This window comes from Mesoplodon densirostris, chromosome 2 (genome assembly GCF_025265405.1).
Source record: "Mesoplodon densirostris isolate mMesDen1 chromosome 2, mMesDen1 primary haplotype, whole genome shotgun sequence".
Taxonomy (NCBI): domain Eukaryota; kingdom Metazoa; phylum Chordata; class Mammalia; order Artiodactyla; family Ziphiidae; genus Mesoplodon; species Mesoplodon densirostris.
In genome coordinates, this window is record NC_082662.1 from 16,037,087 (window position 1) to 16,058,100 (window position 21,014).

At 52.1% G+C, this 21,014-nt stretch overlaps 1 protein-coding gene across 18 annotated transcripts in view; it reads right to left on the minus strand.

Moving 5' to 3' along the window:
• TMCO4 (transmembrane and coiled-coil domains 4) overlaps positions 1 to 21,014 on the minus strand; it is a 98,991-nt gene that overhangs the window by 28,431 nt on the left and 49,546 nt on the right. For 9 of the 18 annotated variants that reach the window (XM_060089069.1, XM_060089067.1, XM_060089068.1 and 6 more), the window contains 3 exons: positions 19,195 to 19,359; positions 18,185 to 18,321; positions 16,426 to 16,510 (listed from right to left, as the gene is read on the minus strand). In XM_060089069.1, coding sequence (XP_059945052.1) covers positions 16,426 to 16,510; positions 18,185 to 18,321; positions 19,195 to 19,359 — 387 coding nt within the window. The other 9 variants (XM_060089076.1, XM_060089082.1, XM_060089081.1 and 6 more) reach the window with 7 other exon arrangements.

Below are 21,014 nucleotides of genomic sequence, written 5' to 3' on the forward strand. Positions count from 1 at the left end.
ACGCCTCTCCATTTCCTCATCTGGAAACTGGCCCAGGAATTGCTAACTTGCAGGGCTGTTGGGAAGTGACAGCAGGTACTTGGTAAATATTAGTTCCTCCTCCTTTTTGTATCTTGTTTTTCTTTTTTTTTGGCCATGACGTGCAGCTTGTGGGATCTTAGTTCCCGCACCAGGGATCGTACCCAGGTCCCTGGCAGTGAAAGTGCCGAATCCTAACCACTGGACTGCCAGGGAACTCCCCTACCCCCCACTTTGTATCTTTGATGCCTAATAAATGCAAACAAGGAGAAAGCAGCTGGTGACATGGAAATTCTCAGAAAGCAGGAGCAGCTGCTCAGTTCTTCACAAGCCCTCAGTGGAAGGCAGCCGGTAGACACTCCCCAGCGAGCTCTTGCTGGAAACCCACTCCATGCTGGGCTTGTGAAGTGCACACCCCAAGAGTGACCACAAGGTGGTGCTGTGGCAACCACAAATGCTCCAGGTGCCTCCTGGGCCTGGCACTCCTCCAGGACCTTTCTGGAAGGCCACATGCCAAGGGGTGGGCTGACCACAGCCTAGAGCGCCCGCCGCTCCCCGGGGTCCCTGAGAGGAGTCCGCTCCAGACCTGACTCTGCCTTTTTTTTTTTTTCCCCTGGCCCTGCCTTTCACTAGCTGTGCAGCCTGGACAAGCTGGGTAAACACTCAGCTGTACAATGAAAGGGACAAGTCCACGGTCCCCATGGGGCAGTGGAGAGAGTCCTGCTGGGGGAGTCAGGCAGGCCTAGGGCCTACCCAGGTTGGCTGTGACCATCAAAGAGACACTTCATGGGAAGGGCCTGACAGGCAGGGCACTCAATCAACTGCCTTCATTTGGTGCAGTTCAACAAATCCTCTTAAGGGGCATCTAAGGCTGGGCCGAGCTGGGGGCTGGAGATCCTGGCCTCAGGAGGCAGAATGAGAGAGAAGAGAGGCCTCCGGGACCAGCAGATGGGCGGGTTTGCGCAGCTGCAGGCAGGATGGCTGGGGATGGAGTGGGGAGCATGCTCAGAAGGGAGTCCCTCCCTACCCGAATTCTCAGCAGGTGGGGATGGGGTCTGGCTGATCTCTGTCCCCTCTGTGCCCTGCACAGGTCCTGGCACTTGGCAGGCCCTCAAAAGATGTCTGCTGATTGATGGATAAATACATTAAGAGAAAGTGCTGATATGAAAGACTCAAGTCAGAGCCTGCGTCCGCTCAACAGTCGAGCCCTGGAATTCTGGACCCTGTTCATCTCTGCCACCTTACTTCTCCCAACTTCCCATCAGCAACCTTGGCTCAGGTCACCTGCCCTCCCCAGACCGTTCACTTCCTCTCTCTGGATCTTTGCTGTTGCCAGTCTCTGGCTCTAAGGCCTCCTGTCTCCCTCACAGCCTCTCAAGGCTTACCTGTTCCTCAAGGCCTGCCACCTCCTCCCTGAAGCCTTCCCTGCCACCTGGAAGGAGAAGCCTCCCTCTTCTGAACTGCTCAATGTCTAGGCCCTTGCAGTGAAGCATGTGGTACCGATATCTACCTTTTTTAAGGCTGGATGCCACTCTCTTACCTAGATTACAGGCAATTTGAGTGTAGCAAGCTTATCATAAGAGTCAGCAGAAAAGAAGGGTCAATAGGAAGTGGTTTAGAGTCAGACGCATCTGGGTTAGAATCCCAGATTTGCTCATTACTGGCTGTGTGCCTTTGGACAAGTCACAAACCTCCCTGGGCATCTGATTCCTCATTCGTAAAAATGGAAAACGTAACACCTGCAGCCAGGTGTATTAATGCTCACACCTCCCAAGGTGACTGAGAAGAAGATCAAGATGGATTCTGTTCCTACCTGGCACACAGTAGGTGCTCAATAAGCATCAGCTCCCTTCCCCCCGCCCCATCTTGGAACGATGGCTTCTCGTTATGAAGATGAGCAGCTGTTCTCCATCAAACTTCTGCAGAGAAATGTGGCGGGAAGAATAAAAACCTTGCTCTCTAAGCTGTGAGCCAGGTTCGGCAACAGTCCCCTGAAGCCTCAATCTCCAGCAATTGCTAAATTACAAAATGTGAAATTACCCAAATGAGACTCCAACTTGGGACTTGTCGCCTATTTAACATTCTTCCAAGTACCCAGGTGCTCAAAGCTGAAGACATCATCATCTCCTGTCTGAGTTTCTGCAGACGCCCCTGTTACCACCCTCCTGACAATTAGGCAGCACCTTGGAAAGGTCATTCCCAGCCATGGCGTCATCCTCATGGTTCTGGGTTTGTAACCTTTCTAGCTAGCCAAAGGCAGAGCTGTTTGAAGCTCTAACGGCTAATTAAGCCTGAACCTGGGCACGTAGCTCCTAAAAGGAGAGGGTGCAACACTCAGACAGAGTGAGTCAGGTTGAAACGGAAGGTCTTGTTACCCCTGGAGCTGGCATCTCCACATCCCCTCGCAGAAGTGAGAAACAGGCAGTCAATGCTTTCTGCTTTTGCTTTGATTGCTAGGAAATGAGTAGCTAAAGTCACAGCTCAGTTATAGCAACTGGGTAATAACAAGAGAATATGTAATGACAGTAACAGGGACAAAGATAGTGGTTACTGAATGCCTGCTACTTGCCAGCCATTCTGCTAAATGCATTACATATATTATCCCACTTAATCTTTTCAATCAAGCTCTGAAGAAGGTATTACGAGACCCATTTCACAGGCAAGGAGACTGAGGCACAGTGACTGGGTACATGGGCTCAGCTAGTAAGTGGCGGAGCTGGGATTCAGGTCCAGGCCTGGCTGCAGGGTCCACTCTGCTGTAGTTGGGCTTCCCAACTGGCTCATGCCTCCTGTTCACATCTGTGTTTTTTTGGTCCTGATGTTTTATATTTATCCGTATTTCCTGAGAAGTTCTGCAAATCCAGGAGATGGGCTTTGCATAAATAAAGAAATGGATGTCTGAGTAAATGAGTGAACCAAAGATGGAAGACACAAAGAATATAGAAGAACATAGTAGAGACCTGAAAGGTCAGATTTCACACAGGGACGTCTGTACTGGGGTGGCAGGGATGGAGGCCCCCAAACTCAGACCCTGTCATTAAAACACAAAGTATAGGGAACATACCACCCAGAGGCAGGAATGTTCTAATCTTCTGTCCTGCAAAACAGGCCTGGCAATTTTCTAAAAGACAACCGTTTTGGTGATATTGGCTAAGCAGGCTCGATGGTCACGGACATCTCAGATACAAGGAAACAAACCCCAACAGTTTCCATTACAGAATGCTGTGAACTGAGATGCTTCAGTAATATGTAAATTAAGGAGACTTATGATTTCTTCCCCTCCTGGAATCCTCAAAGCCCCAGAGGGATGCTCCTTCACTGCAGAGGGTCTGGATTCTTCAGTTACTATCAATTGGGACTCATGCAAGGGACCTGTTTATGCAAAATTCTGAGCAAGGGGGAGGCCCAGGAGGGAAGGAAACTGAGAATGGTCACTGGAGGAAGGATCTGTCCACGAGAGTGGTATGGTCATCAGGGCTCACCATGGCCAGGAAAAGAATTCCCTTCCTCTCCCTGTGGAGAGAAGCTTTGGCAGATAATCTGTTTCCCCAGGAGCTCGGACAGTGAACACAGACATCTGCTCCATCTGCTTGGAAGTGACAATTACGGTGGACTGAAGTGAATCAGCATTCAGTTCTCAACACTGTCTCTTGTGAACTTAATGGGACTCTGATCAGCTCTGAGTTCAAAATGGATAAAAACATGTTTCTGAAAAGCCTACACCAGATCTGAGGACATGCTGGCTGAGCAGGCACTGAAGAACTCGGGGCTCTGTTGCGGTGCCAGAGGCCTCCTTGGAAATAGCTGGACACGAGCCACCTTAACAGACTCTCTGAGCAGGGCCTGATGTTGCACAGCCCACAGGCCACTGACTCTCAGATTAAATCGATCTGTTCTTAAGTCCCTAACTACCCTGGGCAGAGTCTAAGCTTCCTGTCACTGGAAGCAAGTAAGCAGACACTAGTAGAGACGTCTGATGGATGATGTTAAGGGGATCCTGTATGTGTAGGGGTCTGAACCAGATGATTCCAAATGTCCATTGGAACCCTGAGTCTAAGACTCCATAATTTCTGATGTCCATGGGATAAAAGGATGAACCGAGGCCCATCGTATTGACTGACCCCAAGGTGATGCTCTTGAAGTGCCTCTGGATCATCAAACTGTTTTTACACTGAGTGCTAAGTGCCCTTTACAGTGTTCTAATGCTTTCAAGACTGCAAACCACCTGCTGTGCAATGATCTTAGCCAATTACCAAGCATTTACTGTGAGCCAGGCCCTGTGTTAGGTGCCTTACACGTGCTATTTTGTCTGTCCTTACAGTATCTTGATGGGTGGGTGTCATTAGATCTATCTTTACTATAAGGAAGTCTTGACGAACTTATATAATTTGCACAGGGTCATAAGAGCTCATAAATGGTGGAACTGAGATTTGAACCAGGCCTTTTTGACCCCCGTGGCATGGGAAATTGTGGCCTTCTGGGTAATTGTTAGCAGACTTTTCTATGACTTTCCTAATGAGGGGTTAACCCACTCCTCATGCCCCGTATACATTTGAATTAGGAGTAAGAAGTGCGTCTATAGATGGCTAGACAGGTTGTAGGAAAGGCAGGCTAGGGAGACAGGTCTTGGAATAGAGAACCCCAGGGGAGCTTCAGCACAACAGGTCCAGAGGATGCTGATGGTCCTGAGATGGCTGGACAGAGGGCACAGGCTCTGGCCTTGGAGTGAAGGGCCTGGGCTCTGTCTGTCTCACCTGCAGGAGCAGTGAAATTCACAGCCTCTCCTCCTTTTATACCAGCACATCTTTGCCCACCTTCTTCCCAGGCCTCCCACTACTGCCCCCAAGGGAAGAGGGCGTGTTGGTCTGACTGGTCAAGTGCAAGGACACTGATATACTTGGGGGCAGGTCACGGGGCACCGGGAAGTCAGACTGCAGCTCTGTTCCCTCTCCAAGCTGAGTCCCCCGAGGAGGACCCGGACCACATTTTCTCTCTGTGGCCCCGTCTCCATCCCTTTTGGTGGGGACGGTGCCCACTTTGTCCCCCTCTCCTTTGACTCCCTTCCTCCATGCCGCCGGCCAGGATGAGGTAGGTCCCTGGATCAGGAGTGGAGCTCTTGGGGGCTGGGCCTGCGGTGTGACCCAGCACAGCTTCGGCCAAGTTCTTCCCCAGGGGTTTCTGGTGCCAGCCTAGGTGGTGGTCAGTGGTAGGTACCCTGGCCAAGTTTAGCTAGAGTCTACGTGCTCATCACTGTTGGGAATCCTGTGGGGAGACGGGAATCTTTTTTTTTTTTTTTTTTTTTTATAGGAGGGGTTGTAATACGCATTTTACTATCAACAGATCCTTTTTTTTTTTTTTAAGATTTTACGAAATGTTCTTAATTAATTAATTTACTTTTGCTGTGTTGGGTCTTCGTTTCTGTGCGAGGGCTTTCTCCAGTTGTGGCAAGCGGGGGCCACTCTTCATCGCGGCGCACGGGCCTCTCACTATCGCGGCCTCTCTTGTTGCGGAGCACAGGCTCCAGACGCCCAGGCTCAGTAGTTGTGGCTCATGGGCCTAGTTGCTCCGCGGCATGTGGGATCCTCCCAGACCAGGGCTCGAACCCGTGTCCCCTGCATTAGCAGGCAGATTCTCAACCACTGTGCCACCAGGGAAGCCCAGAGACGGGATCTTTTCCAGGGCTAGGATCTGGGCACTTCTGGGTTCCTCTATCATAACAACATCAAACTCCCAACACAAACACCGGTCATCACTGCCTTCAGACCACGTGCTTTCCCGGTCTCCTTTTCCTTGCCTGTAAGATGAAGATGTTACACAAAGCCATTTCTGGAGGCTCTTCCAGCTCAGACCTGGGGCCCCCTGGAAGCTGAGTGGATTTATCTAGTAGGCACGGGGGTCAACGGCCAACCTGTGAGAGGAGGGTGACGTGGGTCAACCGGTGGCTGAGCCCTGAGGGTTTATGGTGGAGCAGCGAGGCCGGGCCCCCAAGAGGCCAGAGCAAGCTCCTGAATCCTCGCCTTTACACAGCCGAGACGCCCCAGGTTCCGTGTGTGAGCAAATGCATTTCAGCAGGTGTGACTGCTAAGGTCAAGGATATCTGCATCACCAAGAGGATGCAGATGCCTTTCAAAGGGGGTTGGCATGGTCTGCAGCTACAGGCCTGTCGGAAAGACCCCGTTAGTTTAGATTAAAGCAGCAAATGGGGGAGTTCCCTGGCAGTCCAGCGGTTAGAACTTGGCACTCTCACTGCCAGGGGCCCGGGTTTGATTCCTGGTCGGGGAGCTAGTATCCCGCAAACCCCACGGAGCAGCCAAAAAAAAAAAAAAAAAAAAAGCAGCCAGTGAATCCCACATTTTGCTCCATTCCCTCCCAGGAGCTGCCAGACTGAAGAAGTTACTGTCTTTTAGTGAGCTCAGAGGCAGTGATAGCCACAGCCCTGGAAAATCCATCTGGATAAACTAATGGAGAGTGGGAGAAAGGGACTCTAATATACTGAGGGTTGGCCACACGCCAAGCACTGTGTGGTCACATCTACCATACCTCAAGGCCAGCTGTGCCATCAGACTGGCTCAAGTTGGGTGCCAGGCCCTCCATACGTACATTATTGTACCTGTTTTCTGTGTCAAATCCCATACCAGGTGCTGGGGATGCAGGGGCGAAGGAAACGGACACAGTCCCTGCCCTCAGCCTCTTCATTAGCAAAAGGAATATCCATACCTGCATCTTAGGGTTGTTTGTACATTAAAGGAGAGAAAATAAGCAAAGCACTTAGCAGAGTGCCTGGTACATAGTATGTTCAATAAACAGTAGTTATTAAGTCCAGAGCAAGCCCAAAAGGCCTCAGTGTCCCATTTTACTTATCAACCTGAAGCTCAGAGGTGAAGTGATTTGCCTAAGGGCACCTAGACAGTAGCTAGCAGGGGCTGGATCTGAACTCGGGTCACAGTCCCTTGCATCCTGAAGACACAAGGAGAAGTAATCGAACGGAGCCAGCTTACAGATGAAGGAGGGACGGGGGAGCCAGGACTGACGTAATGAATGGGCTCCGGTGTCCCGAGTGCAGCAGGCCCTGCAGGCTTTCATTGGATGAGTGAAAACATGCACAGGCGAGCTGGCTTGTCTCATGATGTCTTGCCAACTGCATGGACAGGGCCACCAGCCAGAGACGACATGTAATGTCACTTATTCATTCCCTTCACATCTTTTGGGAATGAAGGGGAGAATCAATGCATAAACAGCTGAAGCAGAACTGATTTCTCAGTTCATGTGGCCATTTCCTGGCTCAGCTACCACGAGTCCGTCTGAATTGAGCTCTCTTTCCAACTACTCAATTTTTGAGAACTTTGAAAGTAAATACATAGAAAGATGAACAATCCACTGATCTGGGGCCCAGAGTCTCTTGGCGAGTACTTGGACTGTGGCTTTTCTTGGCATCAGGCACTGCCCACCACTCTTGCCACCTGCTGGGGCCAAAAATACTCTTGGTCAGAGGATCAGTCACTCCCAAAGCAAATTCATCCTGTCGGCTGGCAGATGGACCATTGTCGGAAGTGGACTGTTCATCTCTGGGAATTCTGGCTATGTTCATTTCCTGCCTAAAAGCATCACGTTTGGCAGGTGCACGTTTTGTCTTGGTTCTGGGTGGGCAGGAGTCCTACACGGGCTGTGAACATGCTGGCTGATTATGCCTGCCGGGAAGTTGGAGAGTGGAGTGGCCCTGGGTCACTAGGAGGCTTGGGCGACATGCCGATCAGCTGGCCGGGGTCTCGGAGTTGGTGGGGTCCACTGTGATGAGGCAGCTTGAGCCCTTCACCACCCAAAGTCCTCAGCACCGTTCTCTGCAGGCAGCACTCACAGCAAACGTCATGGGTTTCACATCCCTCATTAATGCATCAACTACTGACATGTACTGGGTTCCTTGTATGTGCCAAGCCTAGGCCAGGAGCTGGTGATACAGAGGTGAGTACGACAGACAATGCCTGACCCAGAGCTGTGAGTGAGCGTGGAGACAGACAGCTGAGTAAGGGTGAGGGAGGGCACGGGGAGGTGGCTGCACGAAGAAGAGTGACCCAGATTTAGCGGCCGGGCGCTGGGCGCAGCTCCCAGCTCTGCCACCTCCCAGCTCTGACTCTGGGCAAATCCCTTTGACTCTCTGTGTCTCAGTGTCCTTGTCCGCTCTCTGTAAAATGTGATGAATCAAATGCCTGCCCCATGAGGATGTTGTGAGGATCAGAGTTAATAAAACTGTCGCCGTCAGGCATCAGCACAGACATCCCATCTGTGGCGACCAACACCAAAACCAAACCTACACTTGACCCTCTGAGATAAAGCAAGAATAACAGGGGCACCTTGTCCAGTGTGAGTTCCCAAACGAAGGAGCATTTCGCATAAGTTGCTGACTCCCTAATGAGAATCCTGTCCCCAGTGTTTGGAATGCTGATGTCTGAAGATTCTGGGTGTCCCTGCAGCTTTATGAGAAAGAATAACATTAGGAGAAATGCCTGCTTTTCCATCAAGAACAAACTGATGAAAACTTGGCAATCCTGGTGATTGTGAGGTGTGTGTTTTCCTTTAAGAACCTGCTGTGTGCGTGTGTGCGTGCGTGTAATTTGGCAAACCAGACTTTCCAAAGTCTAATTAGTTTACACCTTTTTGCAAAAACTACTTCTCTTTCCTAAATGCTTCCGAGTCTGAGTCTTCCTTCCACATGGAGTATGGAGGAGGGAACTTGCGAGCCACATTTTGAAGGATGTGTCTGAACTGGCTCCATGCCTGGGGTCAGGGGAGGGGAGAGCATTCTGGATAGCAAGAACAAGTGTAAAGGCACAAGAACATGTGTGAAGGCAAGGGATGCCTGGACCTTAGCAGACAGGAGTCACCCTGAACCCCCTTTTTCATTCTTGGGGAGAGAAGAGCTCTGGGTGTGGCTGAAGTAAGGGCAGTTGAGGAAATCTCAGGACCTGCAACCAAAAAATCCTAATGGACCCACTTGGGCACATTGCTTTGCTTCACACTGAGCCTTAGCTGTAAAATGGAGATAATTATCCTGACCTTGGGTTACTGTAAGAATAAGAGAACATGTCATGGAAAAGGCATGGCTTAGCCATTGTGGACTCAAATTCCAGTTTCATCATTATTAATCCTGTAAGCATGAGCTAATTACTTCCCCTCTGTAAGCAAGCCTCAGTTTCCTCATCTGTAAAATGGGGCTAATTAAAACCTCATAGGATTATTGGGAGGAGTAAATAAAATAAGGCATGCAAAGTGTTTAGCTGTGCCTGATACATAGTAAGTGCCCAATAATTGTTAGCTGTTGAGATGATGATGATGATTAGAATGAATCAATCATGGAAGCACATAGGCGGGGTCTCGGTAAACTCCCATTGAACCTGGGTCTGTCTATTTCTGCATGGAGAAGATTCCTCAGCCACACAAAGCATTCAAATACTCGTCCAGAAGATAAGGGATTCCCACTGGGAGTCAGTCCTTCCCACCACCCACGTCTGAGTACGTGGCAAGACTGCTCTGAGAATCCGATTAACTGGTGGAGGAAGCTTGGCAGATGGGTCCAGCCCCCGAGGTACCCCTGCAAACCCAAACCACCTACCTGGGCTGTGGGAGGAGCACAGCAGGCCTGGAAGCCTTGCTGAGCATCTGACTGTGTCCTGGGGGGCTGGCTTCTTGTGACTCTATTTCCTAAGCCAAGTACTTACGGGCTTTAAGTGGTAGAGACAGATGTCTCCACCTAAGGGCAGGAGGTTCACATTAAGGGTGTCAGCCCCAACCAGGTGGCTACCCTGGAACTTGGTATGGCAGTACAGTAAGGCTCCCTTTACTGAGCACCTACTACATGCCAAGTGCTTTTCAGATGACTGACATCCATCACTGCCCACCCCACAGCCATTCTGCAAGACCCCAACTCATGTCTCAGGGAGGGCAGACTATTTAACAGACTGGACTGTCAGCTCCATGAAGACGGGGGCTGCACTGGCTAGTTTGTTATCATCTCCCCAAAGCACAGCATGTTGCCTGGCACACAGTAGGTGCTTCATGAATATGAGTTAATGGAGTGAATTTGATTGTGACTAGTTCTCCGTTGGGAAGGTCTGATCTGAGATACTGCTTTGAGTGAAAACATCCAGCCAGAAGGGCTCAAAATAACAATATGAATAGGAGCTCTGGAGTCAGAGAAAGGTATCAAAATCTTAGTTCTAGGGCAAGCTACTCCACCTTTCTCTAAATCTCACCGTTCTCATCTGAAAAACAGGGCAGGATTACTTATCTTATGGGGTTGTTGTGAGGGTTGACAAGAATGTACATAAATCCGTGAGCAAGAACCAGGCAGAGAGCTGGGCCTTCATAAGTGGCAGCCGTTGCTACTACTATTGCTATGACAGTCATTCCCATTTGTGGGCAGCTCTACCTTTTCAAGGCCTTTTCACCAGGTCATCTCCCTTGACTCTCTGGGCCCTGGGCATGGTCTGGAGCCAATCGCCATCAACACAGCTCAGAGCTTTGTCTGCCTGGAGCCTGCTCCCAGCCAGACTGGACCCAGCTCTGGTCCTCTGGTGGGTAACGTGCTGGGGAATCTTTGCTGCTTCTGTCTGGGTGGGGGCCCCTTGGCCGAGCTCCTGGGCTCCTGGGTACCATCAGTCGCTGGGGCTCTCACCCAAGCATCCTCTGCCACACTCTGGCTTTCCATCGAGGTGTGCGTCTATCCTGCAAGCTGTGAGGCAAGGTGGAGGAAGAGAGAAAAGTCCCTATTTTGTAGACAAAGAACCTGAGGCTTCAGCTGAGAATTAATTACAGAGGCCAGAATCCAAGTAAGGTGCTCTGGCTGGAGCACATGGTGGGAATACATTCACTGGCCCTTCCTGGATATTAGAAATGTCCACGTGCCTTGCTCTGGCCAATGAAACATGAGTGAAAGTGATGTGTTACTTCCAGGTGGAAGTGTTTTAAGAGCCAGTGTGAAACTCACCACAATCTCTGTCTCCTACTGAAGGAGGTTCCATTGGCCTGGATCTCTGAGTGACTACAAAGATCAGAACCCCCTGCTCACCAACAGTGGACAGATGGCACAAGTGAGAAATGAACCTTTGCTGTGTTACACTGCTAAGATGTGGGGGATGTTTGTTACTGCAGCATAACCTCACCTATCCTGACTGATACAATGTGAATGTTTATAATGTTAGACAGTTCACTTATAGACCACTCTCTGGTGGCTTTATCCCAGGTACAGGAGGCACAGAGGTTGGTCAGTCACAATCCCTGCCCTCAGGGGCTTGGAGTCTAGACACCCATTTGTAAGGAAGCTACCCACACTGAACTTGAGGGAGGGGCAGGCCCAGGTGAGAGACACTTTGTGAATGGTTGCATATCCCCTAAGCAGTAACCCCCTGCTGTTTGCAACATGGCCCAAAAAGGAAATGAAGCTGTGAGATAGTTAATGCTACAGGCAGCTTTTCTTGGGGGAGGGGAAAAAAGGATGGGCTGCAGCTAGGAGGGGGCAGGGGGTGGGGGTAGGCTAGCTGAAGGATTCTGTACTCTGTGTGACTCTAGGCTTTATTGCTACATTTCATTACTTGGTCTCAAGGGAACCCAGAAAACAATTAGTGGATTCAACTGCATTAGAGTAATTCCTCTTTTACATTCCCCTAACTCAGATAATGACAGCTTTCCTGCAATTAGGAGAGGGTCTCCTTCGTATGCAGATTAATTGGGTGTTAAACAAGCAGGGCTGCCTGAAACCAGACAGCTGAGCTGGAATGAATTAGATGTGAAACAGCAGCTCTGGGCAAAGGGTGAATAATTCATTCACAACCACAGCCAGCCAGCTGGAGACTTGAAGGTGCCCCATCAGTAACACAAGGCCAGGACTTGGGAGGGGGTTGTCTAGGAAGAGGGGGGAAGGCGGGTGTAGGAACAGAAACTGTGGGCCCCACTCTGGTGGGAAGCTGATTTTCCCTCAACAAGGTCCAGGGTCAAGGTCACCTATGTGTGTGTGGTGCTCTAATCCTAGATGCCAGCTCCCGGCCCTTTTTTTTTCTGGCCGGGCCGTGAATGGCTTGTGGGATCTTAGTTCTCAACCAGGGATCAAACCCAGGTGCTTGGCAGTGAAAGTGTGGAGTCCTAACCACTGGACCGCCAGGGAATTCCAAGCCAGCTCCCTTTTATAAAGCTTAAGACGGATTTTAGCATAATATAAACGCTCAATAAGAATTACCAGGCTCTTATATGCCAGCATTTATATGCACTATTGCATTTAATCCTTACAACCTTGATGGCAATACTATTATCATTCCCTGTGTTTCACATGAGTCACCTGGAGTTCAGAGGGGGTAGGTGAACCTAGCAGTGCTTGTGGGATTCAGACCAGATGCCCTGGCTCCACAGCCCACATATTTGCGGCACCTGAGCTGGGATCTTCTTGGTGGGGAAGAGCTGTGTGGCCCCGTCACCTAATGACGCAAAGGCCTGCATCTGTGCCATCCTTCCAGCTGTGTCTGGCCCCCGTCTGTTGATGGGTGGGGACAGGCTGGTAAGTGGTAAAGCCCTGAAGGCTAGAGGCTCCCTGGATGGCTGGCAAGAGGACACGGGGGATGACAGAGAAAGAGAACACAGGAAGATGAGGGCCACACTCAACACGCAGAAATGTGAGCCTATTTTTATGAGTGTGTGTATGTCCATGTTTTTATTCATTTTACTTCGTGGTCTGGGTGGCCTTGGGCCCAGGCCCCCCAGGGGGCCATCAGGGAGGCCACGCACAAGCGCCCAGCTCTCCGGGTTCAGGACCCCTCAGTTCCCCTCTGCAGGTGGGTGTGTTTTGTTTCCAACTTCCCATTTCTATAAGCCACCAGGAGTTGCCTTACATAATCTCCGGAAAGGAAGAGGGAAACGGGGGAAATAAACGGCTCCGAGGCCTGGCATCAGGGGCTCGCCGTCCACCTGGAGGAGCTGAGAAGGCCGGCAGGGCAGGCAGGGTTAGACAGGGTGCCTGTGCCCCATGGCACGGGGAGCCTTCTTCTGCCCCAGAGAGCAAGTGGGCCCCAGCTCCCCCCACGTGAGAGCAGCTGCTGTTTACATTTGGAATAAGCCTCAGTCAACTAAGGGGCAGACCCCTTCTTGGAGTGTTCTTGACCAAGGTCAAAGCAAAGGGTTACCAGGGTCCTTTATTACCTCCCGTCCAGACACAGGGTGGGATGGGGTGTTATTAAGTAGGGGAAACTATCAGGCTGATCAAGAATAAAGACTCTTGTTCAGAGTCTTCTGGCCGTGAGTTCCTCTTTCAGAAGGTGATCGGATGGGGAGAAAACCAGCTGCACTTTTGTCCGTTGGACTTCTATTCAGATTCCTACAAAATTCTTGTCATTTGGGAAGCTTCCCATCCATTCAGCAGAGGCCCTTGGGGTCGGCTAAGTTGCTGCCGTGTGTGTGTGTGCGCGTGCGCACGTGTGCGCGTGTGAGACAGAATGTGCGTACGGGGGGAGGGGGGTCAACCACAAGCTGCCCAGCACTGACCACCCCCTGCCCCCAGCACCTCCCTCTGCAGGACTATGCTCAGCTGTTCATTCGTCCCACAATTCAGAGGCCGAGCATCTAACCAGTCAGTACCAACACCTTAACCCAGCGTTCGAGACCTGTGCCAGGCTCCTGTCCTAACCATTTCCCACATTCCACCTTGGTCCCCTCTCACAGGCTGCAGAAAAACTAGACTCAACGTTTTCAGACACTCTGAGAACCCTTCCTCTTCCCTGCTGGCCGGACCCTCTGGAATTCCCCTCCCTCTAGATCCTCTGGAGGAGCCCCACCCACGTTCAAGGTCTGGGTCCTCTGCAAAGTATAGCACAGTTGTTATGAGCCAGGGCCCTGGAGCCAGACACCCTGGGGTCGAATCCTGGCTCTGGCTCTTAGGATCCGCCTGGCTTTCCCTCGGAAGCCTCATTCAGTTTCTCCTCCCGGAAGCAGGGAGAATAACAACCTCCCAGGGGGTTGCCGGGAGACCGAGATCCTGCATAGTGCACGGCCCGGAACATGGGGAGTCTGCACCAGGCTCTTGAGCCTGTCAGCCCAAAGTCAAGTCCACCCACCTTCCCGAGCTCTCAGAATATGCCGTGTGCCAGAGAGATGGTGGGGCACAGGCAGATCCCGCCTACCTGGAATTCACCATCTAACGTGTGTGCCAGAAAGTAGACACAAAATGACAAGCGCCTCCATCTACACGACACTCACCATAGTTCCCAGTGCACAGCAGGTCCTCAGATTAGAGGAAGAAGCATTTACTGAGTGAACCCAAATTGCGGCAGGTACTTTCACATTCATCGTCTCATTTTAATCTCTTGAAGAGCCTTCGAGGTAAGTGTACTAAGCCCCACGTTCAGATGAGGAAGCTGAGGCTCAGAGAGGTTAAGTGACTTGCCCAAGGTGCCACAGCTCATCAGTCAGTGATGAAGCTGGGACCCAGATCCAGGTCTGCCTGATACCAAAGCCCCAGTGCTCAGTGGTGGGCTATGAAGAGCCAGGGGAGGGAGCAGTGGCCAGGAAAGAGGCGGGAAGGAAGCTGCTTTGAGAACCACCCCCACAAAGGCTGAGGGCAGGAACATCTCCCTCCCATCAGTTTCCAGCCTCACTTGCTGGAGGCAGCTGATGGGCGACCTCAATTCCAATGGCCGTGTCCAAATGATCAATGGTAATTAATTCAATTTGTTCAGGAGGGGAATTGGAGACTTGGCTTGTATTAATGATCTGAAGTTATTAACATGTAATTTATGCTAACTGGAGCCGAAGACATGCCTTTCTCCTCTAGACCACGTCATCCAGGTGACGAGGAGCCTGGCAGATGGGTCTGCTGCGTGGATGGGGGGAAGGATGACCAGGAAAGGAGCAAAACGATGACAGCACAGAGGATGACAACTTTCCAGGGGCCTCCCTGGGGGCAACAGCTTTAGAGAGCAGGGGGCGAGTGCAGCCACCCCCAACACCAGCAGAGACACTTCAGCCTAAACGCCGCTACAGGATGTGTTGACCAGGACCCAGCACTGGGCCGGCTGCCTGACCTCTATGCTCTCTGGCCTTTGACACTGCCCAGAGGTGACAAGAACCTCCTGTTGCACATGGAGAGACCGACGGCCACAGAGGCTGAGTCCTTACCCAACCCAGGCTCCCCAGCTGAGCAGAGGTAGGACTCAGACCCAGGTCTCAGCTGCCTGCAAAGCTCATGCCCCCCTTTATCCCCGAGTCAGAGTCTGGATCACCGTTTGGCAAACATTTGCTCCCCTTGTCCTCCGCTGTGGACAGAAGGAGTGTAAGGGGCCACGGGGACTGCCCCACCCCACTGACATAGGGCTTGGCTGTCACTTGCTTTGACCAACAAAATGTGCGTTAAAGACTGCCGAAAATTCTTTGCTACTCCCCCGCATCCAGAGGAATTCCCTCTGCTGCTGCTGTGCTACACCAGGAGAGAGGTTAGCCCGGGTCCCACGCACGGCGGACCACCCCAAGTGCCCTGAGCTCTGCACCTCACCCCCCTAACCCCTTGCTATGGCAGCCCCTCGTGACAGATCTGCCCCAAACTGGCATTCAGTCCTGGAGGCCTCACCGACCCGAGACCAGGGTAGGGGCCCTCAAGCTTTCCGCTGCATCAACACCAAAAGTATGTGTTTGGATGGCATGACACACTCCCAAAGGTGTCTGTAGCGGGTTGAATGATGGCCCCCTCAAAAGATGTGTCCATTCAGAACCTGTGAGTGAGACCTGACTTGGAAAAGACCCTCCATGAAACAGTATTCCACTTCTGCAGGAACCCTGTGGCAAAGGCTGCCAGTCATCACCCTACACCCATTCTCCCTCTGTCCTTGGTAACAGGTGTTGGACAAGCTGTCTTTGCAGATGTGATTAAATCACACAAATGTGATTAGTGAGGGATCCTGAGATGAGGTCACCCTGGAGTTGAGCGTGCCCTAAAGCCACTGACACTTTCCTCAGGCGAGAAGAGATGACACAAAGGAGAAGGTGATGTGAAGACGAGGCAGGATGGAATGTCGCGTCTGCAAGCCTAGGACTGCCGGCTGCCACCAGAAGCTAGAAGAGGCGCGGCTCCCCGCTAGAGCCTTCAGAGGGAACGCGGCCCTGCCAACACCCTGATTCCGGACTCTTCACTCCCCTCCCACTCAAGAACCCACATCAGAACGCAAAGCCCATTTTTATAAGACTGTCTCACACCCACTCTAATTTACGTACGGAAGAAATAAACAATTTCCCAAATGACTGTTTTTTTCTTTTTCGAGCTGTTTTAAACTCTAAGATCTGGGAACACAGTCACAAGACTCGCGACCTCTAGTGCAAAACCTCTGGCCTGGGGGATGGCCTCCGGAAGTGTTTTCACCTGTGACAATGGGCCAGCCTTACCTTTCTCCTGAGCCATCTCTCGCAGACAGAAGTAGATGACTCTGGCTCCCAGGCTGAAGCCAATCAAGGTGACAGGCCGCTGGCCCTGGGGGAGAAAGGACACAGGTGTTGGGGGCATGGTGCACAGCCAGTTCTAGAAAAACATCAGCCCCGATGACGGTGGCCCTTGCACACTTCTCAGCACCTGCCTCCCGCTTAATGAATCACGCCTGTGCTATTCCCGGCCCCAGGCTCTGATGTCTCCATCAGGAGAGTCTGGGCCCTCATTTATGCAGGAGGGCACCTGCTCAGGAACCGGCTTCTTCCCAGGTTGACAGGTAGCATCTGGCTGGGTTAATTCCCTGTTTTTTTTTTTTCAGTACGCGGGCCTCTCACTGTTGTGGCCTCTCCCGTTGCGGAGCACAGGCTCCGGACATACAGGCCCAGCGGCCATGGCTCATGGGCCCAGCCGCTCCACGGCATGTGGGATCTTCCCGGACCGGGGCACGAACCCGTGTCCCCTGCATCGGTAGGCGGACTCTCAACCACTGCGCCACCAGGGAAGCCCAATTCCCTGGTTTTATCTCAAACCATTACCCAGTGGCCGTCGCTCCTTCCCCATCTACCTGTGGCAAATGACTGCAGTGAAGCGGGGCCCTTCTGGAGCCGAGAGAGGAGGCGGGAGGTACCCCGGGTGTGATGGGGAAAAAGGCAAAGAGTCACATGGTGGGGGGACACAACTGTTCTGTTCCTAGATAGGAAGTGGGGACATGAAATATTGGCCTTGTGCTATAAGAGGAGGTTGTAAGTTAGATGCGAAGAGGAATTTTCTGACTCAAGAACTTGTAGGAAAGGCAACTTGAAAAAGAAAGTCATGAGAGGTATTTGGGTACAACTTCTACATGGAGGGAGAGGGCAGGAGCAGATCAGTTCAAAGGTCCAGCTGGTCTCAGTACCCATTCCTTTCCCTTGCTTTTGGGCCGGTATATGTACCCACCCTCCCCCACCCTCCCCCCCACCTCCATTTACTGCCATGGAAGACCCTCCATTAAACAGTATTCCAATTCTGCGGGAACTCTGTGGCAAAGGCTACCAGTCATCACCCTACACCCATTCTCCCTCTGTCCTTGGTAACAGAACTCCTGAGTTTTTCTGGGCCCACAGCTACCCAGCCAAAAATGAAGTTTCTCCAACTGCCCTGTAGCCAGGGATAGCCGCAGGGCTGAGTCCTGGCCAAGGGATGTGAAAGGCCCTTCACTTCTACTTTCCTGCCTCGGACTGTCTGGAATGTGGATGGAACCCTAACTGTTTTACGTGGTATTTGGGCCACTGGAGATCTGCTCAGAGGGTAGCTCTAGACTTCTGGAAAGGAAGAGCTGGCCTTGTCCACACCTGCAGAGGCCTGTTAGTTCTCACCTGATTGCTTGCTAGAGATGCACAGTCTGTAATTCTTAGTGGTCCATCCCAGGACACTTTTTAAATCTTTTTGGCCACGCTGTGCTGCTTGCGGGACCTTAGTTCCCTGACCAGGGATCGAACCCGTGGCCCCTGCAGTGGAAGCACGGAGTCTTAACCACTGGACCGCCAGGGAAGTCCCCCTAGGGTGCTTTTATGACTTGAACTGGAGGAGCAATGACGACCACCCCCACCCCCCCAAAGCCACGGGGCTACCCCCACGTGGGCTTGTCTTAGGTATGACGTCTGTGCACAAGTCAGTCCCCATGCGTCCCTGCTTCCTCGCCCCCTGCCCGCTCCCCCCACCCCAGCTATTCCCAGGTACCTGCTGCCGGGAGAGCAGAATGTGGGCCAGGTGCTTGCCAACCTCTGCTGATCGATGGAGACACACACCCCAGGGGTTGTCGATGACACTGGCAATACTGAGGAGTGAGGCTGGCCAGGTCAGGGCAGCCACGAGGCCTGGGGAGGAGGGATATCGGTGATGAAGGCCGTGGTGGCAGGGCCGGGGGGCGGGGGGCGGTCCTTCTAGGGAAGTGATTGGCTGGCTAATGGATGCCTGAGTGAACGCATCCAGTCTCTAACTTGGAATCTGTAAGTTTTCCACGTGTGGTCAAACTGTTAAGTAGTACAGAAGAAAACTGAAGCTCACGCATTTCTGATACATGGCCTAGATCCCTTATGTTGAAGTATCTGCCACGTGTGAGATTCCAGAGATGGCCCCAATTTGTCACTGCACCCTGTATCCTCCCACTTGGCCTCATAACTCTGCAGTGCCCCCTGCTCCTGCTCTGCCCATCCCCTCTAGGCTCTATCATGTGACTTGCTTTGGCCAATGAGATGTTACTGGATGAGAGGCTTGAAATGGACTTGTGCCTCTGGTGCACTTCTGTTGTGGGTGTGGGCTAGCCTGCAATCCCAGGACGGGGAGGAGAGACAAATGCAGCAGAGCCGAGTAGCCCTGGTTGCCCCAGGCAAGGCTGGCCTAGATCAGTGGACAGTCAGCTGACCCACAGATGCATGAGCAGGCCCAGCAAAGATCAGCCACATGAAGCCTCAACACTTCTGAGCTACTGTGATAAATGGTTGTTATTTTAAGTCACTGGGTTATGGGGTTGTTTGTTATGCAGCAATTGCTAACTGACATACTATGTGATAATGTGATGGGCTGTTTATCTGTCTCCTCCCTATGAAGACCATAAACTTTGCCCCTCTGTGTTTTTGGAGACCAGCACTGTGCCTGGCTCACTGGGGGCCTCAGGCATGCAAAGGTACAGAACCAGTGTGGCTTGGGAGGGGTGGGAATGCTGCTGGTGGGGGAGAGGGGAGGCTTACCAGACAACACTGTGTATTTTAGGGCCTCCTGGGCCACCATGTTGGCAAGACCACTGAGGATGGTCTCCAGGGCGTTGCCAAGCTCCATCAGGTAGTTGGCCTCCCAAGCCAGACAGTACTGCTCGCGGCTGTGGGCCAGGGCAGCCCATGGGGCGCTGAAGGTGCCTGGGGAGAGCACAGGTAGGTGGGGTCTCTCCTGTGATAGAGGAGGCCTCTCACCCTTTCCCAGACAGTCGGCGACAGGGGCCCACTCACCCTTGTGGGAAGACAAGAGGCCCACCCCCGCCACTGAACAGCAGCTGATAGCAGAGCAGACACGCTCCCAGACAGAGCACAGGGCCGCGCTGTGGGACAGCAGGCTGGGGTTCGAGACCCAGCTCCTGCATTCATTAGCAGCTGGGCGACCCTGGGCACCCTGGGTCACTATCCCACGCTAAGCCTCACTTTGCTTAGCTGTCAAGTCGGGAGACTAGTATTGATCTCTTTTCATAGAGTAGTTATAAGAATTAAGTATTCCAACTACTGTGTGTGTAAAGTGTTATTTTCTCTCACTCTGCAGTAATTCTGGCATTGCGGATGCTAAGATCACACAAGAGGAACACACGGGGCCACGAGCAGCTGGCTCCCTGAACCGGCTGCATCTCATTCAACAAACACTGCCTGGGAAATAGTCTGCAGATCTGGAGCAGAGGTGTTTGAGCCCAGCTCTGCCATGATCTCGCTGGCTCACCCGATTTTTCTGAGGCTCAATTTTCTCACTTAGGGACTGGAAATGGGAGGATGATGACAGTACCGACCACGTGACCAACGTCAAGCAAGAAAATATAACCATGACTGTCTGCCCCCCTCCCTCCTGGTCCTCCCTCTGCCTTGAGGATGTTGTCACCTCCCCAGCAGGACACTCAGGTCCCCCCCGTGACCTGGCCCCTGCCTCCCTCACAGTCTCAGCATCCATCAGGTTACCCTCCAGAAACATATGCTTTTGATTTTGTTCGTTCATTCGTTCATTCATTCATTCATACCACAAACCTTAACTGAGTACCTAGACTATGCCAGGCCAGGCGCTTGACCCTGAGGATACAGACACCCATCATCATAGGAAATGTTTAGTGAGCAACTACTAAGTGCTGGGCAGCTCTGTGCTGAGGGGTTTCCCATGGACTCTCTGATTTACCTCAACACAGCCTCTGAAATGGGGTCCCATAATTAGCCCCATTTTATAGCTGAGGAGACTGAACCATCCAGATAAAGAGCTCTCAGCCTGGGGAGGGAGAGGGCCATGCAAACATGATGTAGTCACTCCTTTCTGGGCCGTGGGAGCACCGAGGGGCCCCGTGCATTTCTGCCCATGGCCCGAGTGACCTTCCAGCCTTACTTGTCTCTGAGCTTCCAGCTCACTCGCCTTATCCCTGGGGAAGCTTCCCGGCCCCTTTGACAAGGGGGATCTAATGCACCTTGCACTTTTTCGTCCTGAGTTCTCGTCACAGTCTGCAATTATCCATTTATTTTTGTGTCATCTGTTTAGTGCATGTCTGTCCTGCAGTCTGTCTGCCAAGCACTCAATTCCCAAAGCCTCATGAAAACAGGATGAATGAATGAACAGTGGAGCCAGCTTCCCAGAGCCTTCGGGTTCTGGCTCAGCCACATGCCTCAACCTGTCCGACTCAAAGGCCTCGTCCCTACCCGAGGGTGATCTGCTGACATACAGACCACTGAGGGGCTGTTCCCCGCTCTGCAGAGAGCCTGTCACAGCTCTGCAGCAGCTCAGGGATTAACTGTCTCTAGTTATGGAGGAGGAGACGGCCAGCCCGAGACAGGAT